The sequence below is a fragment of the Hyla sarda genome, chromosome 4 (assembly GCF_029499605.1).
Source record: "Hyla sarda isolate aHylSar1 chromosome 4, aHylSar1.hap1, whole genome shotgun sequence".
Taxonomy (NCBI): domain Eukaryota; kingdom Metazoa; phylum Chordata; class Amphibia; order Anura; family Hylidae; genus Hyla; species Hyla sarda.
Genome location: NC_079192.1, coordinates 122896216 through 122920888, shown reverse-complemented (window position 1 = coordinate 122920888; position 24673 = coordinate 122896216). Strand labels below are relative to the sequence as shown.

At 41.3% G+C, this 24673-nt stretch overlaps 1 protein-coding gene across 1 annotated transcript in view; it reads left to right on the top strand.

Annotated features, from left to right (window-relative positions):
• Positions 1-24673, top strand: part of AP3S2 (adaptor related protein complex 3 subunit sigma 2) — a 58415-nt gene that overhangs the window by 17495 nt on the left and 16247 nt on the right. The window contains exon 4 of the mRNA XM_056572009.1: positions 20941-21012. Within this exon, the coding sequence (XP_056427984.1) occupies positions 20941-21012 (72 nt within the window). The remainder of the gene's footprint in view (positions 1-20940; positions 21013-24673) is intronic.

The following is a 24673-nucleotide window of genomic DNA, read 5'->3' as shown; positions in this document are numbered from 1 at the left end:
CTGCCTCCCATTTTGCATAGCAGCGCAATAGCAAGATGAGTTTAAAGCAACTTAACTCTGGCAATACTGGACCTATTGTAAGGGACCACTCATTTGAATGCTGTTCACCTGCACTATAAACCAGTTTATTATCAGTTTCCCTTTAAAATGCCTTTTAAAATTACCAAGAGGAGTATTTTTACTCTGCTAAAAAATTTGTTTATTGCAACTTATAAAAAAAATTTCCACTACTGAGATCAAATCAAAATATTTATGAAAAAAATCAGATGGATGAAACACCACAATAGGCTTCAGGCAGGAAGCTGAACACCATGCATTGCGTTCAGCTTTCTCTTCTGATAAGTGCTGGGTGGGGAGAAAGAGAACGTTATGGCAGACTTCTCTCCATGACAGACCAACTCCATATGCACATAGAATTCAGCTTCTCCGACTAATCTGTACTGATCAGACAAATAAGGGCCTGGTAATAAGAAAGAGAACTGTGCAGTTAAAAACAGCCGCACAGCTTTATCAATGATCTGCAGAAGCTCTTTACTTGTGACCACTAAGGAAGCAGGCAGTCACCTTACTGTGGGCTAAAAGATGTGGGAATGTTTTTGTTTTTTATAGTTGAAGCTTTTTGATAAATTACTCATTTTGAGCTTATCGCCCCCATTTCCAAGTCCTTAAGGACTCAGGGCATACAGGCACGCCCTTCATTCCTCCGGTCCCCTCTGCTCGCCGGGCGGGGACCGGACCGGGATGCCTGCTGAGATCCTTCAGCAGGCATCCCAGCATATCGCCCAGAGGGGTCCTGAGGTCACCCCCCATATTGGCGATCGCCGCAAATCGCTTGTCAATTCAGACCGGCGATCTGCAGTGATTCCGGGTCATACGAGTCTCCGGTGACCCAGAAAATAAGGGGGATCGGGGCTGTCCAAGACACCCCCGATCCCCCTGAAGGGATAGGAGGGAGGTGGCAGGGGTACCACCCCTCCTATCCCTGCTTTTGGTCGGTCAGAAGTGACCGACTAATAGAAGATTGGGTGGCAGGGGGGTTAAAGTTCGGTTCCCCAGCTCTGCCCACCCATGGTAGTCAGGGCAGAGTGGGGGAACCTGGATGTGACAGGCGGTCACTTACCGGCAGCGGCATGCAGCGATGATGTGCGGCTCCCTGGTGCAGACTACGGAAGCCAGTGAGTTGTCGCCTAGCAACATCTGGAGGGCTACAGTTTGGAGACCACTATACAGTGGTCTCTAAACTGTAGCCCTCCAGATTTTGCAAAACTACAACTCCCAGTATTCCCAGACAGCTGTTTGGGCATGCTAGGATTTGTTGTTTTGCAACATCTGGAGGGCTACAGTTTGGGGATCACTGTGCAGTGGTTTCTAAACTGTGGCCCTCTAAATCTTGAAAAACTAAAACTCCCAGCATGCACGAACAGCAAATGGCTGTCTCGCCATGCTGGGAGTTGTAGTTGCGTACCTCCAGCTGTTGCATAACTACATATTCCAGCATGCCCTTCGGCGATCAGTACATGCTGGGAGTTGTAGTTTTGCAACAGCTGGAGGCACACTGGTTGGAAAATACTGAGTTAGGTAACAGAACCTAACTGCAGGTTTTCCAACCAGTGTGCCTCTAGCTGTTGCAAAAGTACAACTGCCAGCATGCACGTTCTGTCAGTGCATGCTGGGAGTTGTAGTTTTGAAACAGTTGGAGGTTTGCCCCACCATGTGAAGGTACAGGGTACATTCACACGGGCAGGTTTACAGTTTGAGCTGTGCCAAATTTTCCGCGGCAGCGCAAACTCCTAGCGGGAAACTCGCCATAAACCCCCGCCTGTATGAATGTACCCTAAAAACACTACACTACACTAACACAAAATAAAGGGTAAAACCCTACATAAACACCCTCTAACCCCCACTGACTGTCCAGGCATGCTGGGAGTTTAGCAACAGCTGGAGGCACCCTGTTTGGGAATCACTGGCATAGAATACCCCTATGAAATCCCTAATTAAGTCCAGAAATGCACATGGCGCTCTCTCACTTGGGAGCCCTGTCGTATTTCAAGGAAACAGTTTAGTGCCACATATGGGGTATTTCCGTACTCGGGAGCAATTGCGTTACACATTTTTGGGGGGATTTTTCTCCTTTTACCCCTTATGAAAAGGGAAAGTTGGCGTCTACAAATTTTTTACACTAACATGCTGGTGTTGCCCCATACTTTTTATTTTCACAAGAGGTAAAAGGGGAAAAAAAGACCTCCAATAAATACTCAGGAGTGAGAGCACATTATGTACATTTGAGGCCTAAATTGGTGATTTACACAGGGGTAGCTGATTTTACAGCGGTTCTGACATAATCGCAAAAAAAAAAAATACCCACATGTGACCCCATTTTGGAAAAACATTTTTTTTACTAAAGTGCTGGTGTTACCCTAAATTTTTCATTTTCACAAGGGAAAATAGGGGAAAAAAAGCCCCCCCCCCCAAATTTGTAACCCCATTTCTTCTGAGTAAGAACATATCCCATATGTGGATGCAAAGTGCTCTGCGGGTGCGCTACAATGCTCAGAAGAGAGTGAGCGCCCTCCACATGTGACCCCATTTTGGAAACAACACCCCGCAAGTAACGTAATAAAGGGTACAGTGAGCATTTACACCCCACAGGTGTCGGACCACTGTTCCAAAAATCTGTCGGTGAAAATGAACATTTTTTCATTTGCTCAGCCCACTGTTCCAAAGATCTGTCAAGTGCCAGTGGGGTGTAAATGCTCACTGCACCCCTTTATTAAATTCTGTGAGGGGTGTAGTTTCCAAAATGGGGTCACATGTGGGGGGGTCCACTGTTCTGGCACCATGGGGGGCTTTGTAAACGCATATGGCCCCTGACTTCCATTCCAAACAAATTCTCTCTCCAAAATCTCAGTGGAGCTTCTTCGCCAGCAGAGCACTTTACATCCACACAGAAAGAAATGGGGTTACAAATTTTGTCTGTCATTTTCTCCTACTACCCCTTGTAAAAATGTAAAATTTGGGGAAAAAACTGCATTTTAGTGAGAAAAAAAAAATATTTTCATTTACACATCCAACTTTAACGAAAAGTCGCCAAACACCTATGGGGTGTTAACCCCTTAAGGACCCGGGGTTTTCTGTTTTAGCATTTTTGTTTTTTTCTTCTTTTTAAAAAGTCATAACCCTTACAATTCTGCACCTAAAAATCCGTATGATGGATTATTTTTGCACCACCAATTCTACTTTGTAATGATGTCAGTCATTTTACCCACAAATCTACAGCAAAACGGGAAAAAAAATCATTGTGAGACAAAATTGGAAAAAAAACACGCAATTTTGTAACTTTTGGGGGCTTCCATTTCTACATAGTACATGTTTTGGTAAAAATTACACCTTCTCTTTCTTCTGTAGGTCTATACGGTTAAAATGAGACCCTACTTATATAGGTTTGATTTTGTCGCACTTCTGGGAAAAATCATAACTACATGCAGGAAAATGTATATGTTTAAAATTGTCATCTTCTGACCCCTATAACTTTTTTAATTTTCCGCGTATGGGGCGATATGAGGGCTCATTTTTTGCGCCGTCATATGAAGTTTTCTAGCGGTACCATTAATATGACTTATTGATCACTTTTTATTCATTTTTTCATGATATATAAAAAGTTACCAAAAATACAGTTTTTTTGCGCATACGCCATTGACTCTGCGGTTCAATTAACAATATATTTTTATAATTCGGACATTTCCGCACGCGGCGATACAACATATGTTTGTTTTTATTTACACATTTTTTTTTTTTAATGGGAAAAGGGGCTGATTCAAACTATTAGGGAAGGGATTAAATGATCTTTATTCCCTTTTTTTTTTCCCACTTTTTTTTATTTTTTGCAGTGTTATAGCTCCTATAGGGACCTATAACACTGCACACACTGAACTTTTACATTGATCAATGGTTGCTCATAGGAAACCATTGATCAATGATTCTGCCACTTGACTGCTCATGCCTGGATCTCGGGCACTGAGCAGTCATTCGGCAATCAGACACAAGGAGGCAAGGTAAGGGACCCTCCTGCTGTCTCACAGCTGTTCGGGATGCCGGGATTTCGCCGCGGACATCCCAAACAGCCCCCTGAGCTAACCGGCAATTATTTTCTTTCACTTTAGATGCGGCATTCAACTTTGAACGCCGCTTCTAAAGGTTTAATAGCGCACGGCACCGCGATCAGTGCCGAACGCTATTAGCCACGGGTCCCGGCCCCGCGTTATAGAACGGGAGGGAATCGTGACGTACCGGTACGTCATGGGTCCTTAAGGGGTTAAGGCTCACTGTACCCCTTGTTACGTTCCTTGGGAGGTGTAGTTTCCAAAATAGGGTGCCATGTTGTGTTTTTTTTTTTTTTTTTTTTTTTTTTTTTGCTGTTCTGGCACACTAGGAGCTTCCTAAATGAGACATGCCCCCAAAAACCATTTCAGAAAAACTCACTCTTCAATATCCCATTGTCACTCCTTCCCTTCTGAGCCCTCTAGTGCACCCACAGAGCACTTAACATCCACATATTAGGTATTTCCTTACTCGAGAAATGGAGTTACAAATTTTAGGGAGATTTCTCTCCTTTTACCCATTGTAAAAAAATCAAAAACTGGGTCTACAAGAACATGCGAGTGTAAAAAATTAAGATTTAGAATTTTCTCCTTCAGTATGCTGCTTCCTGTGAAACACCTAAAGGGTTAACACACTTACTGAATGTCATTTTGAATACTTCGAGGCATGCAGTTTTTATAATGGGGTCATTTATGGGATATTTCTAATATGGAGGCCCTTCAAATGCACTTCAAAACTGAACTGGTCCCTGAAAAATTCAGATTTTGTGAAAAATTTGAAAATTGCTGCTGAACTTTGAAATCCTCTTATGTCTTCCAAAAGTAAAAACATGTACTTTTCATGATGCAAATATAAATCAGACATAATGGGGGAGATTTTTCAAAGGATTTAGACCGGTTTTTCTTGTCTAAATTTGTCGCACAGAAAGTCGCAGTCTAAATATGTGCGACTTTTCTGCGACTTTTGCTCTAGAGGATTTTTAGAACATGATGCATTCTAGTCTATTTTAGACTGAAATGCATTGAAGAATGCATTGGTGCTGAATTTATCAAAAGCGACTTTTCAGCGACAAGTCGCATAGGCTGAAAGTACGACGAAATGTCAGACCATGTTGGAGCAGGTTTAAATATAGACTAAAGCATAGATCATGCAGTCTGTGCACAGAATTTATCAAGAGCTGTGCGCCATTTGATAAATTAGGCACACAATAGACCAGACTAACCCTCTGTAGTTTGGTCTATATTGATGCGGGACATAGACAACTTTGATAAATATCCCCCATTGTATATGTGAATCAATATATAATTTATTTGGGATGTCCATTTTCCTTATAAGCAGAGAGTTTCAAAGTAAAACAATCATAAAATTTAGGCATTTTTTTTTACCAAGAAAAGTATAAACGAAAATTTACCACTAACATAAAGTAGGATATGTCACGAAAAAACTATCTTGGAATCAGAACCAGAGTTATTAATGCATAAAGTGACTGGTCAGAATTGCAAAAAAGGGCTCAGTCCTAAAAGTGAAAAAGGGCTTAAGGACCATTTGGACCTTAAAAAAATCTCGATCGCAGACCAGAGCAGAAGACACGTGGAAGGCCGCGGAGGCAGGTGAGGGGACCTCCGGCTGCCATGCTGGACGATCGGATCGCCACGGCAGCGCTGCGGGCGATCCTATCATCCATTCATAGTACAGCCATGCTGCAGATGCCATGATCTGTATTGATCACGGCATCTGAGGGGTTAATGGTGGACATCCGCGGATATCCACCATTACGGGCGGGTCCCTGGCTGCTTTCAGCAGCTGGGACCTGCCGTGCATGACGCGATCATCGCTCCGATGCTTGCGGTTATGCACAGGACGTAAATGTACGTCCTGGTGCGTTAAGTATCTGCTCACCAGGACGTACATTTATGTGCTGCATCGTTAAAGGGGTTATCCAGGAATTTTTTATATATATATATATATATATCAACTGGCTCCAGAAAGTTAAACAGATTTGGAAATTACTTCTATTAAAAAATCTTAATCCTTTCAGTATTTATGAGCTCCTGAAGTTGAGTTGTTCTTTTCTGTCTAAGTGCTCTCTGATGACACGTGTCTCGGGAACTGTCCAGAGTAGAAGCAAATCCCCATAGCAAATCTCTTCTACTCTGTGCAGTTCCCGAGACAAGCAGAGATGTCGGCAGAGAGCACTGTTGACAGACAGAAAAGAACAACTCAACTTCAGCAGCTTACAATTATTGGAAGGATCACGTTTTCTTAATAGAAGTAATTTACAAATCTGTTTAACTTTCTGGAGCCAGTTGATTCCTGGAATACCCCTTTAAGGGGTTAATGTTCTATTAGGTTCATGATGAGACACATTTTAAAATAAATGGGGAAAAATAATCACTAAGTTCTGTCTGATGAGCTGCCAGAGCAGTAGTTTATAGTAGCAGGAAAGTGCTCCATTCATAGACGATAAACTGCTCCATTCACACCCTTCTCATAATAGTATTGATAGTAGTATTGATTTTTCCCTTTGAACCGCTTCCATTAACATACTGCATACAGAGTATGCTCCACAGGGCAGGTAGTTGGCGGCTGACTTCATTCTGAGCTAAATTTCCCATCAATATGTTTGTTGATTATTAGCCCATGTAAATAGAAAATAAATTTACAACAAATGATAAAATTATCATTAATCTTAATACATCATGATTAATCTTAATCAATCATGTTATATTCATTAATAGTGACCTTTACAGGAGGCATTGCTGGCTAGAATATGGCTTTTGTGCGAGCCATTGCTAGACTAAAATGATGTTCCATGTCAAGGGTAGAAGTGATTCTTTCTGACGATTATTTAGGGTAATTCTGAAAGAAATGGCCTTAATATCCTTCAGATTGTCACTATTTTAAATGTTTGTCCTGTGTAAAAAAAAGTCTTATAGAATATCTCTCATTTGCCGCAGACAGTAGAATCCGAGCACAAATTTCTGTCAACTCTTGTTTAAATGAGAGAAATCCTTTAAAACTTCAAACCGTATTACACAGTGTAAAGGGAAAATGCCTATATTGGGTACTATACACACTACAGGTAGCCCTAGGCATACAAAATTATCAAAAAATATATACTGCTTTTACACCACTTGTGAACAACAGAATAACCTACAAAAATGTTGCAATAGACCACAAAATTAAAAGGATATATAATTATTTTTATAAAAAAATATGAAAACACATTTCAGTGTATAAAAGCATAGAAAGGACGTACATCAGCAATTCGTAGAAGCACCAGGGGGACTTCCCATTCCATAATAGAGCACATTAATTGACAGTATCGGCTTAAATGCAGGAAGTCTTTCACAGCACAAAAGATAGTATTTAAGGGGTACTCCGCCCCTAGACATCTTATCCCCTATCCAAAGGACAGGGGATAGGATTTCTGATCACGGGGGTCCCGCCGATGGGAACCCCGCGATCTCTCCATGCCTGATGACAGGCGATACAGGGGCCAGAGTATTGTGACATCATGGCCCCGCCCCTCGTGTTGTCACGCCCCACCCCCTCAATACAGGTCTATGGGAGTAGGCATGAAGGCCCCCTCCCATAGACTTGCATTGAGGGGGCGGGGCATGACATCACGATACTCCGGCCCCTGTATAGCCAGTCATCAGGCACAGAGCGAAGTTCGCTCCGTGCAGCAGATGACACAGGGGTGCTACAGGAGAGATTGCTGGGGTTCCCAGCGGTGGGACCCCCACAATCAGACATCTTATCCCCTATCCTTTGGATAGTGGATAAGATGTCTAGGGGTGGAGTACCTCTTTAAGTATATATAGCAAGGCTATTGCTCAAGTGCCAAATGCAAAATGAGGTAAAGTGCAAGTGCAGACCAAAACAAAAGGGGGCAAAGAAAAGTGCAATAACAATGGAATCTAAGTGCTGGAAATTCATGAGAACCCGAACCCCAACACACATTTTTTCCCAGAGTGCTGATGCTTGTCCTATATTTTTTACATTGGAATGTGTTATATATATTTTTTTTTTATAAATTCTATATTATTTTCATTCTGTGGTCTGCTGCAATGTTTTTTGTAGGTTTTACAATGCCAGAATTTAGGCTTCAATACCGATACTTAATGAAGTATCCCGATTTTTTTATTTTTTTTTGTACTAACACAATAGTTTGTCAAAAATATAAATATAGAAATATAATGGTAATGCAAAGCTGTTGCTGTTGCTTTTTTTTATTTATTTATTTTTTGCAGTGGAGGGATTTATAAGCTCTGTATACTCCCCAGACTCCACCTGTATACCTCCCTTTTATATACCCCAGTCCACCTCTGTACAGCGTTAGCCACATTCCCTCTGAAATCTAGACAATCTCTCTTCAGTCCTCCCGGCCAGTCCCATGTTTCCGCCCTAGTTTCTTGCCTCCAGATAGGGCTTAGCTTCCTCCTCAAAGTCTAAGCCCAAGTCTAGTTTCTGGACAACTTTATCAGGTTATAAGATGTTGGTTCTGGCTGTGCCACTCTATGTGAAATCTTCCCTGTTTTGGGTCCTCTAATGGGCAGTATCATTCATGTGGCCCATCTGCACAAATTATTGTACCTTATAAAGGCTCTGTACACGATTGGAAAACTTCTGTGATGTTATCGTGCGCCTGTGTAAAAGGGCCCTAAGATTCATAGCTCTTGGGGGCAGTTGCACACTTCCATATGAACTTATACTGTTACTTTAGCACCCGGCAAATTTCCCAATCTTCACCTTCCAGTTTGTGAGTGGATGCAGTATGTTGAGGCTATATATTTTATGGCCCTTCAATTATTACCACAGTCTTTAGTTCATATGAATTTAGATATACTTATACCATTTGCCCTTTTATTTTCTTTATTTATAGTGGAAGGTGATAACATTGGTCAGCTTAACTGTCCATGTTCTTATGTAATAAACAGCTTAATATTTGGTAACATTATATCTTACACTCTACCCTTATATTATATATTTTCTTCAGATTACGGATTAGTGAAAAAATAAAAAAGGAGGAGAAAAACCTATACTTAATTTCATTGTATAGGGAAGAGAAGGGGCCCCATAGCCAAGAATAAAATGGGCCTCTCATTATGGAGTCTGGTTTGGCCACCCAAGACAGAAGGACCACCCACCCCTTGTATGCAGACAGTGCAGATTCACTGAAGAGGGGAGTCTATGGGTATTAAAGGTCGGCCACTATGGCATATGCATCATTGGACAAGGCACAAAATGACACTTTCCATTTACCGTATGTATTTTTATTTTTAAGACGTATGTCTAGGGAATGTCTCTATAGAAAGCCATTTTGCTTTCCATAGTACATAGACCTAACATTAGCCATCTTATCTCCATCCTTGGTGACTGGGCAGGCTCTTCCAGCTGTGAGGTAAGAGCTGTGCTTTTCCAGGGATATTTCATTGAAATATTGAGGACACGTTTACTTGAAGGATTTTTTGAGGAATCTAAGTCAAACCTGGCACCTGAATACATGCAATAGTTTATACATTGTGGATGTATAAATTTATATGCAGAAATGTCACATGTCACTACATCCTTTGATATTCCAAATGTTTGACTATTCCTATTAGTCAGGGGAGGGGGATATCAATTTGCGATCCTTTTCTCTTTGTCTGCTGTGTGTAGGCTCTCTCTGGTCTGATACTAGCACGGTGCTCTTCCCCATTGCTCATCATCCTTCCTACAGCAGAAGAATAAAGAAAATGAAGCTGTTCTCCTTGTCTTCCGGTTAATGTAGACTGATAAGACTGAGGAAGTTCCTTAAAGGTTAGGAAGATATAAATTATAATTGACTTTTCTTCCACCAGGGATGAAAATAATAGATAACTCTCTAATCTCCAGTTTGGCACCATTGTCACTTTGCCCCCTATACAGCCCTCTAGATTGTGATATAACTACAGTAGAGATGCTTATTGCCCATCCATAAAACAATAACATTTGCCCTGCTGACATTCACTGAATTGCTTTAATGTCTTTGACTTTTGTTAAAGCTGCTTCAAGTAAAAATTATTTAAAATAAAAAAATAATTCTATAGATTTGTGTTAGGCTAAATACTCGTTAGCGTTTTGCTCTGTTCTGGTCGATGTCATTTTAGCTTTTTTTTTTTGTGCCAGACAGACCCTGAGCACAACAAACACTGCCATGTCCCATTGACTTTAAATGGGGTCCATTATAGTCTTTGGTGGACTGTCTTCAGCTCGCCCAGGCAAAGTCAGGAAAAGCTGCCAGCATCTGAAGCAGATATAGATAGATAAACAGTAGCATGAAAGACCTAGATATATTTATCTTAAAATAGCATACAGTGCTATTTTAGTCTAGTAGAATGCTGAATCCATGCATGATTCCACCTGCACAAATTTTTTTTTTCTATAAATAACATTAAAATGTAGTGCAGCTCACGTGTTAGGCGGGGTTCACACTACGATTTCACTCTACAGCTGTCTGATCCGGATTTCACTCTAAAGCTGCCGTATCAAATTCATTTCAATGAGCCAACCAGAGTCAAACGGTCACTCCGGTCGGCTCATTTTTGTCCTGTATCCGGTTTTCTGACCGGACCTAAAACCGTGGTATACTCATTGTAATGGATTAGATACAGGCTGGGATATTGGAGCACGCAGTTTTTGCTGCCCCCCCCCAGCTGGATCCAGCAGCCATAGAGTGAAATCCTATTGTGATCCAAGCCTTATACACAGCTGAAAAGTGCCAAATACCCAAAGCACAAAGAAGTCAAGAGTGAAGTAGGACCAGAGGGTACAGTTCTTAAATGGGTACTCTCATTAAACATTACTTTTAAAACAATATAGATTATGCATAAATAACAATCTTTGTAATATACAGTATTTTATTTAAAAAAAAATGTACCTTTCACACTTTTTTTTTTACATTTGTAATCCTGGCCACTAGGTGCCACCCTACATGGTCCAGGAAGCATATTCCCTCCCCCCCCCCCCCCCCCTCACGCAGGGCACGTTCGGACCACTGCTGGCCGGGCAGCGTGGTCCAGCATGGTCCGAAAAGCATGTCCTCGGCTCGCTCTCAGCCTGTATATGAAACAGGCAGAGAGCGAGCACAGTTCTCGTGTCTGCGCGGCGCGCCTAATTTACATATCTTCGCCCCTGCGCCTCCCCCTTCTACTCATTGCATCTCGAGCTGCAGTATAGATTGTGAGAGAGAGAGGGGACGGAGAGAGGAGAAATCTGCACCACACCCCCATGGGAGGAAGAATCACATTTGGGTAAGTATAATCTCTCATACATATATATATATATATAATTATAATATAGAGATGCAAATCATCTGCATCACTGGACTAATACGTCTACTCAAATTTACTATGGGTGAAGAGGAGAGACAGCACCGGTCCAATCAGCATGTGCAGGTGATCATCCGGGAATGCCAACCCGGAAAGGCATACAGAAATTCGGGGTGGATACAGCACCAAATAGCTGAGGACTCAGGCTGGTAGATGGAACAAGACTTTATTTGCCATCCATGTGCAACGTTTCGGCAATAAACTGCCTTTTTCAAGCATCATGCTTGAAAAAGGCAGTTTATTGCCGAAACGTTGCACATGGATGGCAAATAAAGTCTTGTTCCATCTACCAGCCTGAGTCCTCAGCTATTTGGTGCTGTATCCACCCCGAATTTCTGTACTCAAATTTACTATATATATATATATATATATATATATATATATATATATATATATATATATATATATATATAATATATATTAGTAAATTTGAGTAGCCGTATTAGTCCAGTGATGCAGATGCAAATCATAAAATGTTGCAGTATCTTGTAATACCTTTTTTATTGGACTAACAGCATTTTGTAGAGACAAGCTTTCGGGATTCCTCCCTTTATCAGGTCCAAAGCTTAGATTTCCTTTGGACTTGATAAAGGGAGGAATCCCGAAAGCTTGTCTCTACAAAATGCTGTTAGTCCAACAAAAAAGGTTATTACAAGATACTCCAACATTTTATGATTTGCATATATTATGTGTAGCTATCTATCTCTATATCTATCTATCTCTATCTCTCTATATCTATTTATCTATCTATCTAATATCTATCTATATCTATCTATCTCATATCTATCTATCTATCTATATATCTCTCTCTCTCTCATATCTATATCTATCTATCTCATATATATCTATCTCTCTCTCTCTCTCTCTCTCTCTCTCTCTCTCTCTCTATCTCAATCTCATATCTATCTATCTCATATCTATCTATCTATCTATCTCATATCTATCTATCTAAAAAGAAAATATTTGCAGCACACTTTTTTCACCATAACCTTACTTTGAGTGCTGCAAATATTTCATTTTTGTATTTCAAGGGTCCTGGACCAAGACTGTTCTGTTTGCTGGCACCTACTCCTATGCATTTCTGGTAGTGCTGTTTCTCAACTTTGGATATCTATCTATCTATCTACCTATCTACATATATTGAGCCAGCAATGTATGTACGCTCATTTTCATGTAATGAGCCAGCATACTATGCACGCTCAATATCAGGTATTGAAACAGCATGATATGCACGCTCAAGTTCATGTATTGAGCTTGCATAGCATGCTGGCTCAATATATGATAAGCGTGCATAGCATGCTGGCTCAATACATGTAATGAGCCAGCTTGGCATGCACGCTCATTATCAGGTATTGAGCCAGCATGCAATGCATGCTCATTTTCACATATGGAGCCAGCATGGTATGCACTCTCATTAACATTAATTAAGCAACCATGCTGGCTCAATACATGAAAATGAGCGTGCATACCATTCTGGCTCAATAGCTGATAATGAGCATGCATAGCATGCTGACTCAATACATGTAATGAGCCAGCATGCTGTGCACTCTCAATATCATGTATTGAGCCAGCATGCTATGCACACTCAATATCATGTATTGAGCCAGCATGCTATGCACGCCCAATATCATGTATTGAGCCAGCATGCTATGCACGCTCAATATCATGTATTGAGCCAGCATGCTATGCACGCTCATTATGAGGAATTGAGCCAGCATGCTATGCACGTTTATTTTCATGTATTGAGCGTGATTAGCAGGCTGGGTCATTGCATGATATTGAGCATGCATAGCATGCTGGCTCAATACATGTAATGAGCCAACGTAGTATGCACGCACAATAGCAGGTTTTGAGCCAGCATGGTATGCATGCTCAATTTCATGTATTGAGCGTGCATAGCATGCTGGCTCAATACATGAAAATGAGTGTGCATACCATGCTGGCTCAATAGTTGATATTGAGCGTGCAGAGCATTGCTGGCTCAATAGCTGATGTAATGAGCCAGCATGGTATGCGCGCTCATTATCAGGAATTGAGCAAGCATGGTATGCACATTTATTTTCATGTATTGAGCGTGCATAGCATGCTGGCTCAATACATGATATTGAGCGTGCATAGCCTGCTGGCTCAATACATGTAATGAGCCAACATTGTATGCGCGCTCAATATCAGGTATTGAGCCAGCATGGTATGCACGCTCATTTTCATGTAATTAGCAAGTATGGTATGCACGCTCTTTTTCATGTATTGAGCGTGCATAGCATGCCAGTTCAATACATGAATATGAGCGTGCATACCATGCTGGCTCAATACCTAATAATTAGCATGCATACTATGCTGGCTCATTACATGATATTGAGCGTGCATAGCATGCTTGCTCAATAGCGGATATTGAGCATGCATAGCATGCTGGCTCAATACATGGTATTGAGTGTGCATAGCATGCTGGCTCATTACATGTAATGAGCCAGCATGCTATGCACGCTCAATATCATGTATTGAGCCAGCATGCTATGCACACTCAAGATCAGCTATTGAGCCAGCATATTATGCATGTATTCAGCCAGCATGCTATGCACACTCAATATCAGGTATTGAGCCAGCATGGTATGCACGCTCAATTTCATGTAATGAGCCAGCATGGTATGCACGCTCATTATCAGAAATTGAGCAAGCATGGTATGCACATTTATTTTCATGTATTGAGCGTGCATAGCATGCTGGCCCAATACATAATATTGAGCGTGCATAGCATGCTGGCTCATTACATGTATTGAGCCAGCGTGCTATGCATGCTCAATATCTGGTATTGAGCCAGCATGGTATGCACGCCCATTTTCATGTAATGAGCCAACATGGTATGCACGCTCAATTTCAGGTATTGAGCCAGGATGGTATGCACGCTCATTTTCATGTATTGAACCAGCATGCTATGCAAGCTCAATATCATGTATTGGGCCAGCATGCTATGCACGCTCAATACATGAAAATAAATGTGCATACCATGCTTGCTCAATTTACATGATATTGAGCGTGCATAGCATGCTGGCTCAATACATGTAATGAGCCAGCATGGTATACATGCTCATTAACAGGTTATAATTATTATGCATATTTTTGGATGAAACAAATTCACTGTTATCATCACCGTCTATACTGTAAGGCTGCAGTTTTACCTTCTACATAAGCTTACTAGGTAAAACTGCAGCAATACAGTATAGATAATGATGAAAATAGAAAATTTATTCCATCCAAACTATAAATGTATACAGTATTATGTTTTTATTTTCTTCATGCAGGGCACGGCAACTCTGTACTCCGACATTCCTCCACTATGTATGGCACGTGCAAGGAGGAGGAGACACAGAAGCTGCCGTCCATGCCTTGTACTTAGCCTGTATGCGCGCTCCCGAGAGTGAGAGCAGCATACAGGAAGAAGGGCGGAAGCCAGCCCTGTGAAGCCTCACATGACGTCTAGCCTGCCGGGCCACGCCCACGTCCTCCCTCACTGAACCACCAATGAATGTGCAGGCTGATAAGCCTGGAAAAGAGGTACAAAGGGGGGGGGGGGGGGGGGGTTTGAACAAAATAAAAGCCAGGATTAGTGTCAAGGTTAGTCAGGGACTTATGCTGGAGGGTTTTAGGGACAGATTAGTTTATGATAGCTACTCTTTAAAGCTTAACTAAGGTGGGGCAGGTACAGAATGGCATAATGATGTTTGTAAAAATATGTATTTTTATTAGTAAAATATAAATAAAAATATATAGATAGTCTCTGCCACAGGGCCCTTGTGTACGCGAAATGCGGCAAAAATATATAAAAGTAAATAAAACAAGTAATAAAATAATGTATTAAAGCGCAACTGTCATGAAATCTGGGTGCAATAACCTGCACACAGCCTTTGTACTGTGTGCAGGTGGTGGGTATAGCAATGTTTTTACCTAATATTTGCAGGCTTTCATGACCCCAAAAAATGCTTTTGATCAAAGCCACTGATGGTCGGATAGGCATGGCGTGAGGTACACGCGCATGCGCCCTTCAGCTAATCTAATGTGCCGCAGCGTGTCATCCAGCTAGCACTGAGGAGGAAGACGGTGGCGGGAGCGAGCGCTTGCTGGATGACACACAGCGGTGTTCATGTTAGATTAGCTGAAGGGCACATGCGCTGGGACCTGTGTCAATCACAGAGCGGTCCCAGCGCTGACATACAGGGGGTGGGTGTGGCGGCGTTGGGGCATCGCGTACCTCACGCCACATCTATCCGACAGTCAGTGGCTTTGATCAAAAGCATTTTTTGGGGTCATGAAAGCCTGCAAATATTAGGTAAAAACATTGCTATACCCACCACCTGCACACAGTACAAAGGCTATGTGCAGGTTCTTGCACCCAGATTTCATGACAGTTGCTCTTCAAGTATATTAAAACTCCAATATAAATTTGTATAAACTTACATCCGTATCTAAAACGTATAGGTACACAATTAATGAATTTAAGTGTACACGCACAGTCCAGTTGAGTGTGCGTATAGCGTGTTGTAGATATGTTGTGGATACCTTAGTTCTGTAAATAAGACAGCTCTTTGTCAATATCACTAATCTGGTGGGCTGGAAAAGGTGGATACAGTCCTAGGAGACTCTTTTCTAGGACTGTATCCACCTTTTCCAACCCACCGGAGCACCTGAAAGCTGAACTAATTTATGCAGGATAAGACATAAACTGCCGAGCCGAGAAGTTCGTGACGATTTGAATTTACTGTAAATTCGCTCATCTCTACTTGTGAACCAAACAGAACTTTGGAAATATTGATATTCCTATAGAAAAGGAGTAATTCTATAGAAGGCAAGGTTTGTTGTAGTAAAGTCTCTGATGTAGTTCAGTGCCTGTAAGCACAAAATAGGTGCTCTTGTACCGCTCACCCTTTATGTAGTTATGATGCTCCTGATGTGCTCAGCTCAAGCGGCACTCGTGGTCGCTGCCGGATAGCAGGCCATCCGGATGTGCAAGCCGGGAGGTAATGCAAGAGCCAAAGAAGGATAATCACTACAAGCAGAGCAGATGGTTGACCATTGCAGGAGGCTGGTGCATCGGCCACTGCGTAGTAGCAGTGTGTAGAGAAAAGTTTTTACTGCAAATTGCTAGTTAATGGGATATTCTGGTGGGGAAATTTTTTTTTTTTCGAATCAACTGGTGCCAGAAAACGATACAGATTTGTAAATTACTTTTATTAAAAAATGTTAGGCCTTTCAGTACTTATCAGCTGTTGTGTACGAGGTGTCAGCAGAGAGCACTGTGGTCAGACTGGAAAAAACTACACAACTTGCTCTGGAGCATACAGCAGCTGATAAGTACTGGAAGGATTAAGATTTTTAAATAGAAGTAATTTACAAATCTGTATAACTTTCTAACAACAGTTAATTAAAAAAAAAAAAGTCTCCAAGTGGGGTACCCCTTTCTAACCCCTTAAGGACTCAGCGTTTTTCAGTTTTTGCATTTTCGTTTTTTTCTTCCTTACCTTTTTAAAAATCATAACCCTTTAAATGTTCCACCTAATAATCCACATTGTGGCTTATTTTTTGCGCCAACAATTCTACTTTGCAGTGACATTAGTCATTTTTCCTAAAAATCTACGGCGAAACGGAAAAAAAAATCGTTGTGCTACAAGATTGAAGAAAACCGCTATTTTGTAACTTTTGGGGGTTTCCGTTTATACTCATTTATCGGTAAAAATGACATCTTATTATTCTGTAGGTCCATACAGTTAAAATGATCCCCTACTTATATAGGTCCTCTGGGACTTGCACCTATCACATGAATGAGGATCTGGAATGAGAAACATTACACACTTTACATAACACCCATAAAGTTAACACTGCGTGCTAGCAGTGCTCCGCTGTTTATGTAACTTCTTTCAATCTCTCCTGGAGTTGTGTAAAATGTATTCCAATGATCTCTGGCCTTTGAAAACAGGCTGGATTGGGTAGGTGGCCCTTTGTTCGTGGGTCTTTGACATTTCAGCCGGGTAGTACAGGACACTCCTACTATATAGAATACTTAAGAATACTTTCTTTCCTGCACCATATGTTTATTTTGGTAAGTATAGGGTCATCATATGGTGAATATGAAGTTTTAGGACTAATGCACATGATGGCAGCATATGGAGCTTATATGACTCCTTCAGTCTTCACGGGCCAGCATCAACATAGGCACAGGAGGAGCCCACCGCTGACATAGGTGGGGGTGTTGTTGAGCTAAATTGCTGTACTGGTAGAAGGTTCCTAGAAGGAAGTTGTTACGCCCCTCCCATAGACATGAATGGAGGGAGCATGGCGTGAGATCATGACCACGGCCTCCCTAACCGAGCATTCTGAACATAATGTTCAGAACCGCAGGTGTCTGCACAGCGATCGTGGGGGTCCCAGCCATATGGATAGGATGTCTAGCAACGGAGTACCCCTTTAACGAGTGCCTTATATGAAAATATCTGTTCCTGCAAGTGATGGGATCTTTATTCTAGAATCTGTGTTCAGAAGGATGGAGAGAGTATTGAGCTGGGAGAGAAGTTTTATAATTACATTAATGTTTTAAGACTAAATTCACACATGGTGAAAAGTAAAATTTTACATGCAGATTTGCATAGGTAAAATCTACAGTGGATTACAGTGACAGGTAGGAGGAAGAGAGTTTTTATGGAATTGTGTAACTTTTGGAAATACTGAGTCATTGGCAAACACACATTGTTCATATCAAGGGCTACAAGTGTTTTGTTAAGTAACCCAGTCAAACACTATACCGTGACCAAGCTCATAGTAATAATTGATTATATAGAAAGTCAATGTTAATATTCAACTATGACCTCGTGACCAAGACATGTAGTATAAAGAAGATAACGCTATTAACACGGAAACTCTCATGTTTATCTACTAGCAGTTAATAACTATCTCCAGAAAGATAATAATTGTGCCCCAAGTATTGATAAAGTCCACATCAGACAATTTCTAAACCTTGGCGTGATTCTATAATAGGTGTAGTCTTAGTAATGTGAGCAGTATTGACATTTGGGATAGTGAATAAAGCTCTTCATGTTTTCTTTAGTTTTCAAGTAGCCAGCTAAGTAAGGGAGTGACATCGGGACCCACCCTGTGGATTGTGAATACCAGTGACAGCACATTGATGGGCACACATTACCAGACGGTGGCATGTTTTAAAGTCTGTGATCTGATTTACTATAGAGACACTCCACCCTAAATCCTTGAGAACTAAACTTTGTAAATGTATCACATTACATTTGGACAGATTTTGTGTTTGAGCGGTTATTGATCCTCAAATGGTCAACAACTTAATTGACACATATCCCTATCAACTTTCTGGAGCTGACTGCTCAGTACTGTGGTTACTATTTCCCATTGTAGATTATTAGTGCCTGATATCAAGGCTACATTTTTTGGATTCCAATTTACTTTGGCAAGATCGGTTCCTTAGGCTGGAGCAATGCTAGCTAAATGATGCAGTGTATTCAAGCTCCCTATAGGGATATTGCAACCAGCAATTTTATTTTTGCATATTCACCTCATATCTTTAAAAGGAAAATGCTACACTAGGGCTTTGTAATAGAGATCGTAAATACCTCGTAGACTATCAATACCAACGTCAAATATACTACTAGATACAGGTATGTGGAATTCCTATTGCCCGACGCCCAGAACATGCAGTTCCGGGGCGCCGGGCAGGTACATTTTTCAAGTCCCTTGGCCCTGCTTCGGGCAAGCAGGGCCAGATTTGAAAGCCCCCAACAAGCACGGCGGCGCTCAGAGGGGTGTATGGAGTGGGCTCCGGACGCGTGCCACCTCCATACTATGCAGCCCCCAGCTGTTTTCTGTAGCTGGGGGCTGCCATTAATAGCCAGAATGCGGCGATCGCCATGGCTGGCTACCCTTTAGATCGCCACTGTCAAAGCTGACAACAGCGTCTAAAGGGACATGTAAATGCTCCCTGGTGGGGTGGATTGTGGGGGGGATCCACTGTAGGGGGGGGGCAATCCACTAGAGGTAGCCTGAGGGCTTACCTCTGCTTCCCTGGCGTCCGTGGCTCTGAGATTGATAGAGCCTGGCTGGACTTGCAGAGCACACAGATCAATGGAGTTCAATAGAATTGAAGGAGTAGGTCAACCACGGTTTTGACTACTGTTTAAAAACCGTACTGCAACTGCATACGTCTTTTTAACATGGACGTCAATGGGAAACGCACATGTATACGGTTCCATACGGGAAAATGTATACGGTTTTTACTTTGCACATGCGCATTTGCATCCTAAAGTTCCCACCCAAGACCCCTTCTATAAAAAATGGACATTTTGAAACACGTATGGATTTTTTTTTTCTATAAAAACGGACAGAACTGTATGCACTTTTAAAAACAGTATACTGTTTAAAAACGCATATGGTTTACTTTTTTTTCCATACTGTTACATCTGTTTTTTTGCCATACGGTTTTCTTTAGAAAAACGGATTGAAAACAGTATGACAAGAACTGAAACTTCGCGCTCCCGTATGCCTTTCTATGCGTTCCTTTATGTAATTAATTTCAATGAGCCGGCCGGAGTGAAACGCTCGGTTCAATCTGCTCATTTTTGCGCCGTATGCGCTTTTACAAACGGACCTAAAACCGTGGTTGACCACAGTTTTAGGTCCGGGGAAAAAGCGCATACAGCGCAAAAATTAGCCGACCGGACCGAACGTTTCACTCCGGCCGGCTCATTGAAATGAATTCCATACAGGGGCGCATAGAAAGCCATACGGGAGCGCGAGGTTTCAGCTCCCCCCTGCCGTATGTGCTCCCGTATGAGGGAAAACGTGATGTGAACCCAGCCTAACATAGCATGAACATTGTTTTATTTTTGTTGAAGGATTGTTTGCTTCAGGATCAATTCCAATGAGTGCAAATTTGCCCAAGTTACCTCTCTCTTCCTGACCCAAAAGTAGTGTGACAGATACAAGACTGACATATTGTGAAAATGTTTCCAGCTAAGGCATTGTGCATGGTAGAATTTTATATCACCAAGTTACATGATACCCTCTGTCAGTAGCAAAAAACCCTCTTGAAGAGAACCCATTCCTTCTAACCAGTACTTATAGGCCTTCCTTATTGAAGTTTAAAGGAGTACTCCGCTGCTCAGCATTTGGAACAAACTGTTCCGAACACTGGAGTCGGTGCCGGGAGCTTGTGATGTCATAGCCCCGCCCCCTCAATGCAAGTCTATGGGAGGGGGCGTGACGACTGTCACGCCCCCTCCCATAGACTTGCATTGAGGGGGCAGGGCGTGACGTCATGAGGGGCGGGGTTATGACATCACAAGCTCCCGGCTCCAGCGTTCGGAACAGTTTGTTCCAAATGCGGAGCAGCGGAGTACCCCATTAATGCCAATGTGTTTTGTTGTGTGAAGAAAACCTTTCAGGCGTTGCTATTAATCTATGTGTTCTGTACTTGCAGGTTTTTGTGGAAACCTTGGATAAATGCTTTGAAAATGTATGTGAGCTTGACCTGATCTTTAATGTGGATAAGGTGAGTTACGAGGGAACATTATAAAACGGTAAAATAATGCATGTAAATCTAACAAAACGTTATACATAAAGCGTACCTTTTACTTTTCATGAGAGGAGTGTTCTGATCTTATAAAGTGATGGCATATGTCTATGATGTCTGGGACTCCTGTTTATCCTTAGAAGAAGGGGTTTATACAGCTTTCATATGGTGATATTCTACATTCACAGAACATCTGGTTCTCCTTCAAGCAGTAAAGTATTATGTACATCCTGAAAACACACTTTTTTTTAGGGTATGTCACCATGTGCATATTTTAATGCGAATTTTGCTGCAGATTTTCTACAGCATATTTTGTTACCCATTGAAGTCAATGAGCATGTAAAATCTGTACATGTGAACGTACCTGAAAATAAAAATGTTTGCCTTGTTGCTCAACACATAAATATTGCGCTGTCATAGTGATAGCACACATGCCATTTGTGATCCATCCTTACAGACCTCTGGGATCTGTCCATAACATAGCAATAAAGTAATCTAAGTCAAATTAGGTGTTGTATTCAGTAATAATTACAGATGAAATACCAGGTATAAGACGAGTATTACTGTAGGTTTCGATTCTTTATGGTTCAGTGTAATTCCATTATCTCTTGAGATAAAAAGAAATGCTGACATTTGTTAAATTTTTAACTGTTCCTGAAAAAAAGAAAACTTGCATAATACAGTATATTGCTCCGTAGCCTGTAGAATAAACTTTTATGGTCTATAACAGCCTGTATTATTGCCTTAATGAAGTTAATGTGTTTTAGTGTTACATTTATTGGATTAAAGGGGTTATCCAGGAAAAACTTTTTTATATATATATCAACTGGCTCCAGAAAGTTAAACAGATTTGTAAATTACTTCTATTAAAAAATCTTAATCCTTTCAGTACTTATGAGCTGCTGAAGTTGAGTGGTTCTTTTCTAAGTGCTCTCTGACTACACCTGTCTCGGGAATTCTCCAGAGTAAAATCAAATCCCCATAGCAAACCTCTTCTATTCTGTGCAGTTCCCGAGACAAGCAGAGATGTCAGCAGAGAGAGACTAGGTCCTATAGGCAATAAGCTAGTATGAAGTTATCCTAAGGCTGTACTTACACATTGTCATTTTGTTGAGGTACTGTTGCAGTTTTGCTGCAGTTTTCTGAGTTTTCCCTTTAAAGAACCTATTACTATTGGGTTCCTACTAAACTGGGGACCCCGCCTTTTATAGAGGAAATGCTTTTAATGAGTTACAAAATTCTGTTTATCTAGGGGGAACCTAAGGTCACATTCACACATGGCTGGATACAGTACAGTGCAAGAATTTTAGTAAAACACTACTGATATTTAGAATATGTTGTGGAAATGTATGTTAGCAGCCTGTACTAACTGTTGTAGTTTTCATCTATTTGTTGTATTGGCTTGTGGACAGAGCAGTGTGTGAGAACTGACCCTGGTGGCAGAAGATACTGTGTTCTGTGAGGATGATCCACCCCTGTTCATCATTGATCACAAGAATGTGAAATCTACAGATTTTGATCTCTAATTTCATAGTTTTGGATGTGGATTACAGTGCAGACAGTCAATGTTGACATACCATGTAAAAGTCTCAAAATATCTATATATATATAAAAAGAGAGGGCCTGACTCACTGACTCATCAACGTCCAGCCTAAACCCTTGGACCTAGAAAGCTGAATTTTTTCACAGGTGTTGTTTTTAAGACGTAGACGAGGAATAAGAGGATTTTTTGAAACTCAACCCTTAAGGGGGTGAAAAAGGGGTTGAAAGTTTGTATGGAAGTCTGTCATTTTTGAAGCTAGAAGCATTAAACTTTTTTTTTTTTTTAGCCTAACAATTAGAGATAAAGAAACACGTGTTTTAACGTTTTCAAAAATTCCACCCCTGAAGGGGTGAAACGGGGGTTCAAAGTTTGTATGAATTAAGATTAGGTTGATTTTTTAATTTGAAAATTTGCACCATTACTCTTAGATAAAACAACATCTGTCTGTATCTGTATTTACATAATAATAATCCTCAGAAAAATCAATCAAAACACGAAAAAATTTGCACGCGTTGCATCCGGACAGTACATAAGCAGCGCGAGAAGGCGAGCCACCTCATTATAAATGAGACATGCATGCACTGCACCCGGACAGTATATAAGCAGCTGGAGAAGGCGGGTTCCCCCTTTTTGTTTCTTTATTCTGACTATAATTTACCTTTTTAGTTTGGTATTTATCACAATGAACGTAGAATTGTTGAAAATAGATGGGACTATGGTGCCCCACAACATTATTCCTGTAATTGGAGATGGAGCCTGTTTGTTTCAGGCCATTTCTTGTATATTGTATGACACACAAGTGATGGCCAGGGAGGTTTGCGAGCAAATCGTTAGCCATGTAGTAGCTAACTGGGAAAAGTTTTCTATTATGTCCCACGAAAGTAACGGAGACAATTACTTTAGTGCCGCAGAGTACTTCAGTGACATGTCACGCTCTTTTACTTATGGTAGTTTATGTGAGCTGGAAGCTGCTGGACAACTTTTTTCATACATCTTTGAAGTTTACCACAGTCTGCTGTGTCCAAGAATCAAAAAAATAATGCTGTGATGAGCAGAAAAGCAGTGGCTAGGTACCAACAAGCTCACCCTGAAGTACATAGGAAGTCGCAGTCTCGATATGAGCAAAATAATCCTGGAATACGAGCAGAAAGGAAGGGACGTTCCTGGAAAACCAAAGCTCTCTGGTATGGCATATGACATTAATATAGAGTATGAAAGCGACAGCATGGTGTTCTTGGGTGCCACGGTGGTGTAATGCTCTCAAGTGGAAGGAGGAGGCACCCGGCATGTGCTGTAGCGCTGGTAAGGTGCAGCTTCCACCCTATGAACAGTTACCGGAGCCTCTCTACAGTTTGATTATGGATTTACATCCAGAATATGACCACTTTATGAACAGTATTCGTAAATACAATAGTTGTTTTCAAATGACATCTTTCAGAGCTAAACAAATCAAGGACGGTTTTATGCCAACTTTTAAAGTTCATGGTCAGGTATACCACTTGGTTGGGAGTTTGCTGCCAGCACCTCAACAGGAACCACAATTATTACAAATATATTTTGTTGGCGAGGACGATAGAGAAGTACAATTCAGGTGCAGTAACTTATGTAAAAACCTGGCTTAGTCAGGCAACTACAGGCAATGCTACATATGTGCAATTCTTATATAAAAGACTTTGAAAGTCGCCCTAGACAAAGTGCCTGAGACTTCTGACACAAAGTAGACATCAATGCAGAGAAGAAGCCACAAGAAGGCCACAGAGGGCGTTTCAATCCTCTGACATCAAACTAAGTGGCCTTAGAAATAGTTGGCCAACAATTCGAGAAATGTGACATTGTCCTTGAGAGCCACAATAGCATATTGCAGCGCATTAGCAAGATCCACCGTTCGTACGATGCCCTAAAGTATCCGCTTTTATTTAGTCGTGGGGAAGAGGGATACTCCATTTCGTTACCTCAACGTGATCCCGAGACCAAAACAATACTCACAAAGACAGTTTCCGTAGCGAGTTTTATTCTTTTCATATCATGATTAGACATGGCGAAGATAATCACCTGGTGTATTTCCGTTCTCTGTTTAGTCAGTTCTTGGTTGATATG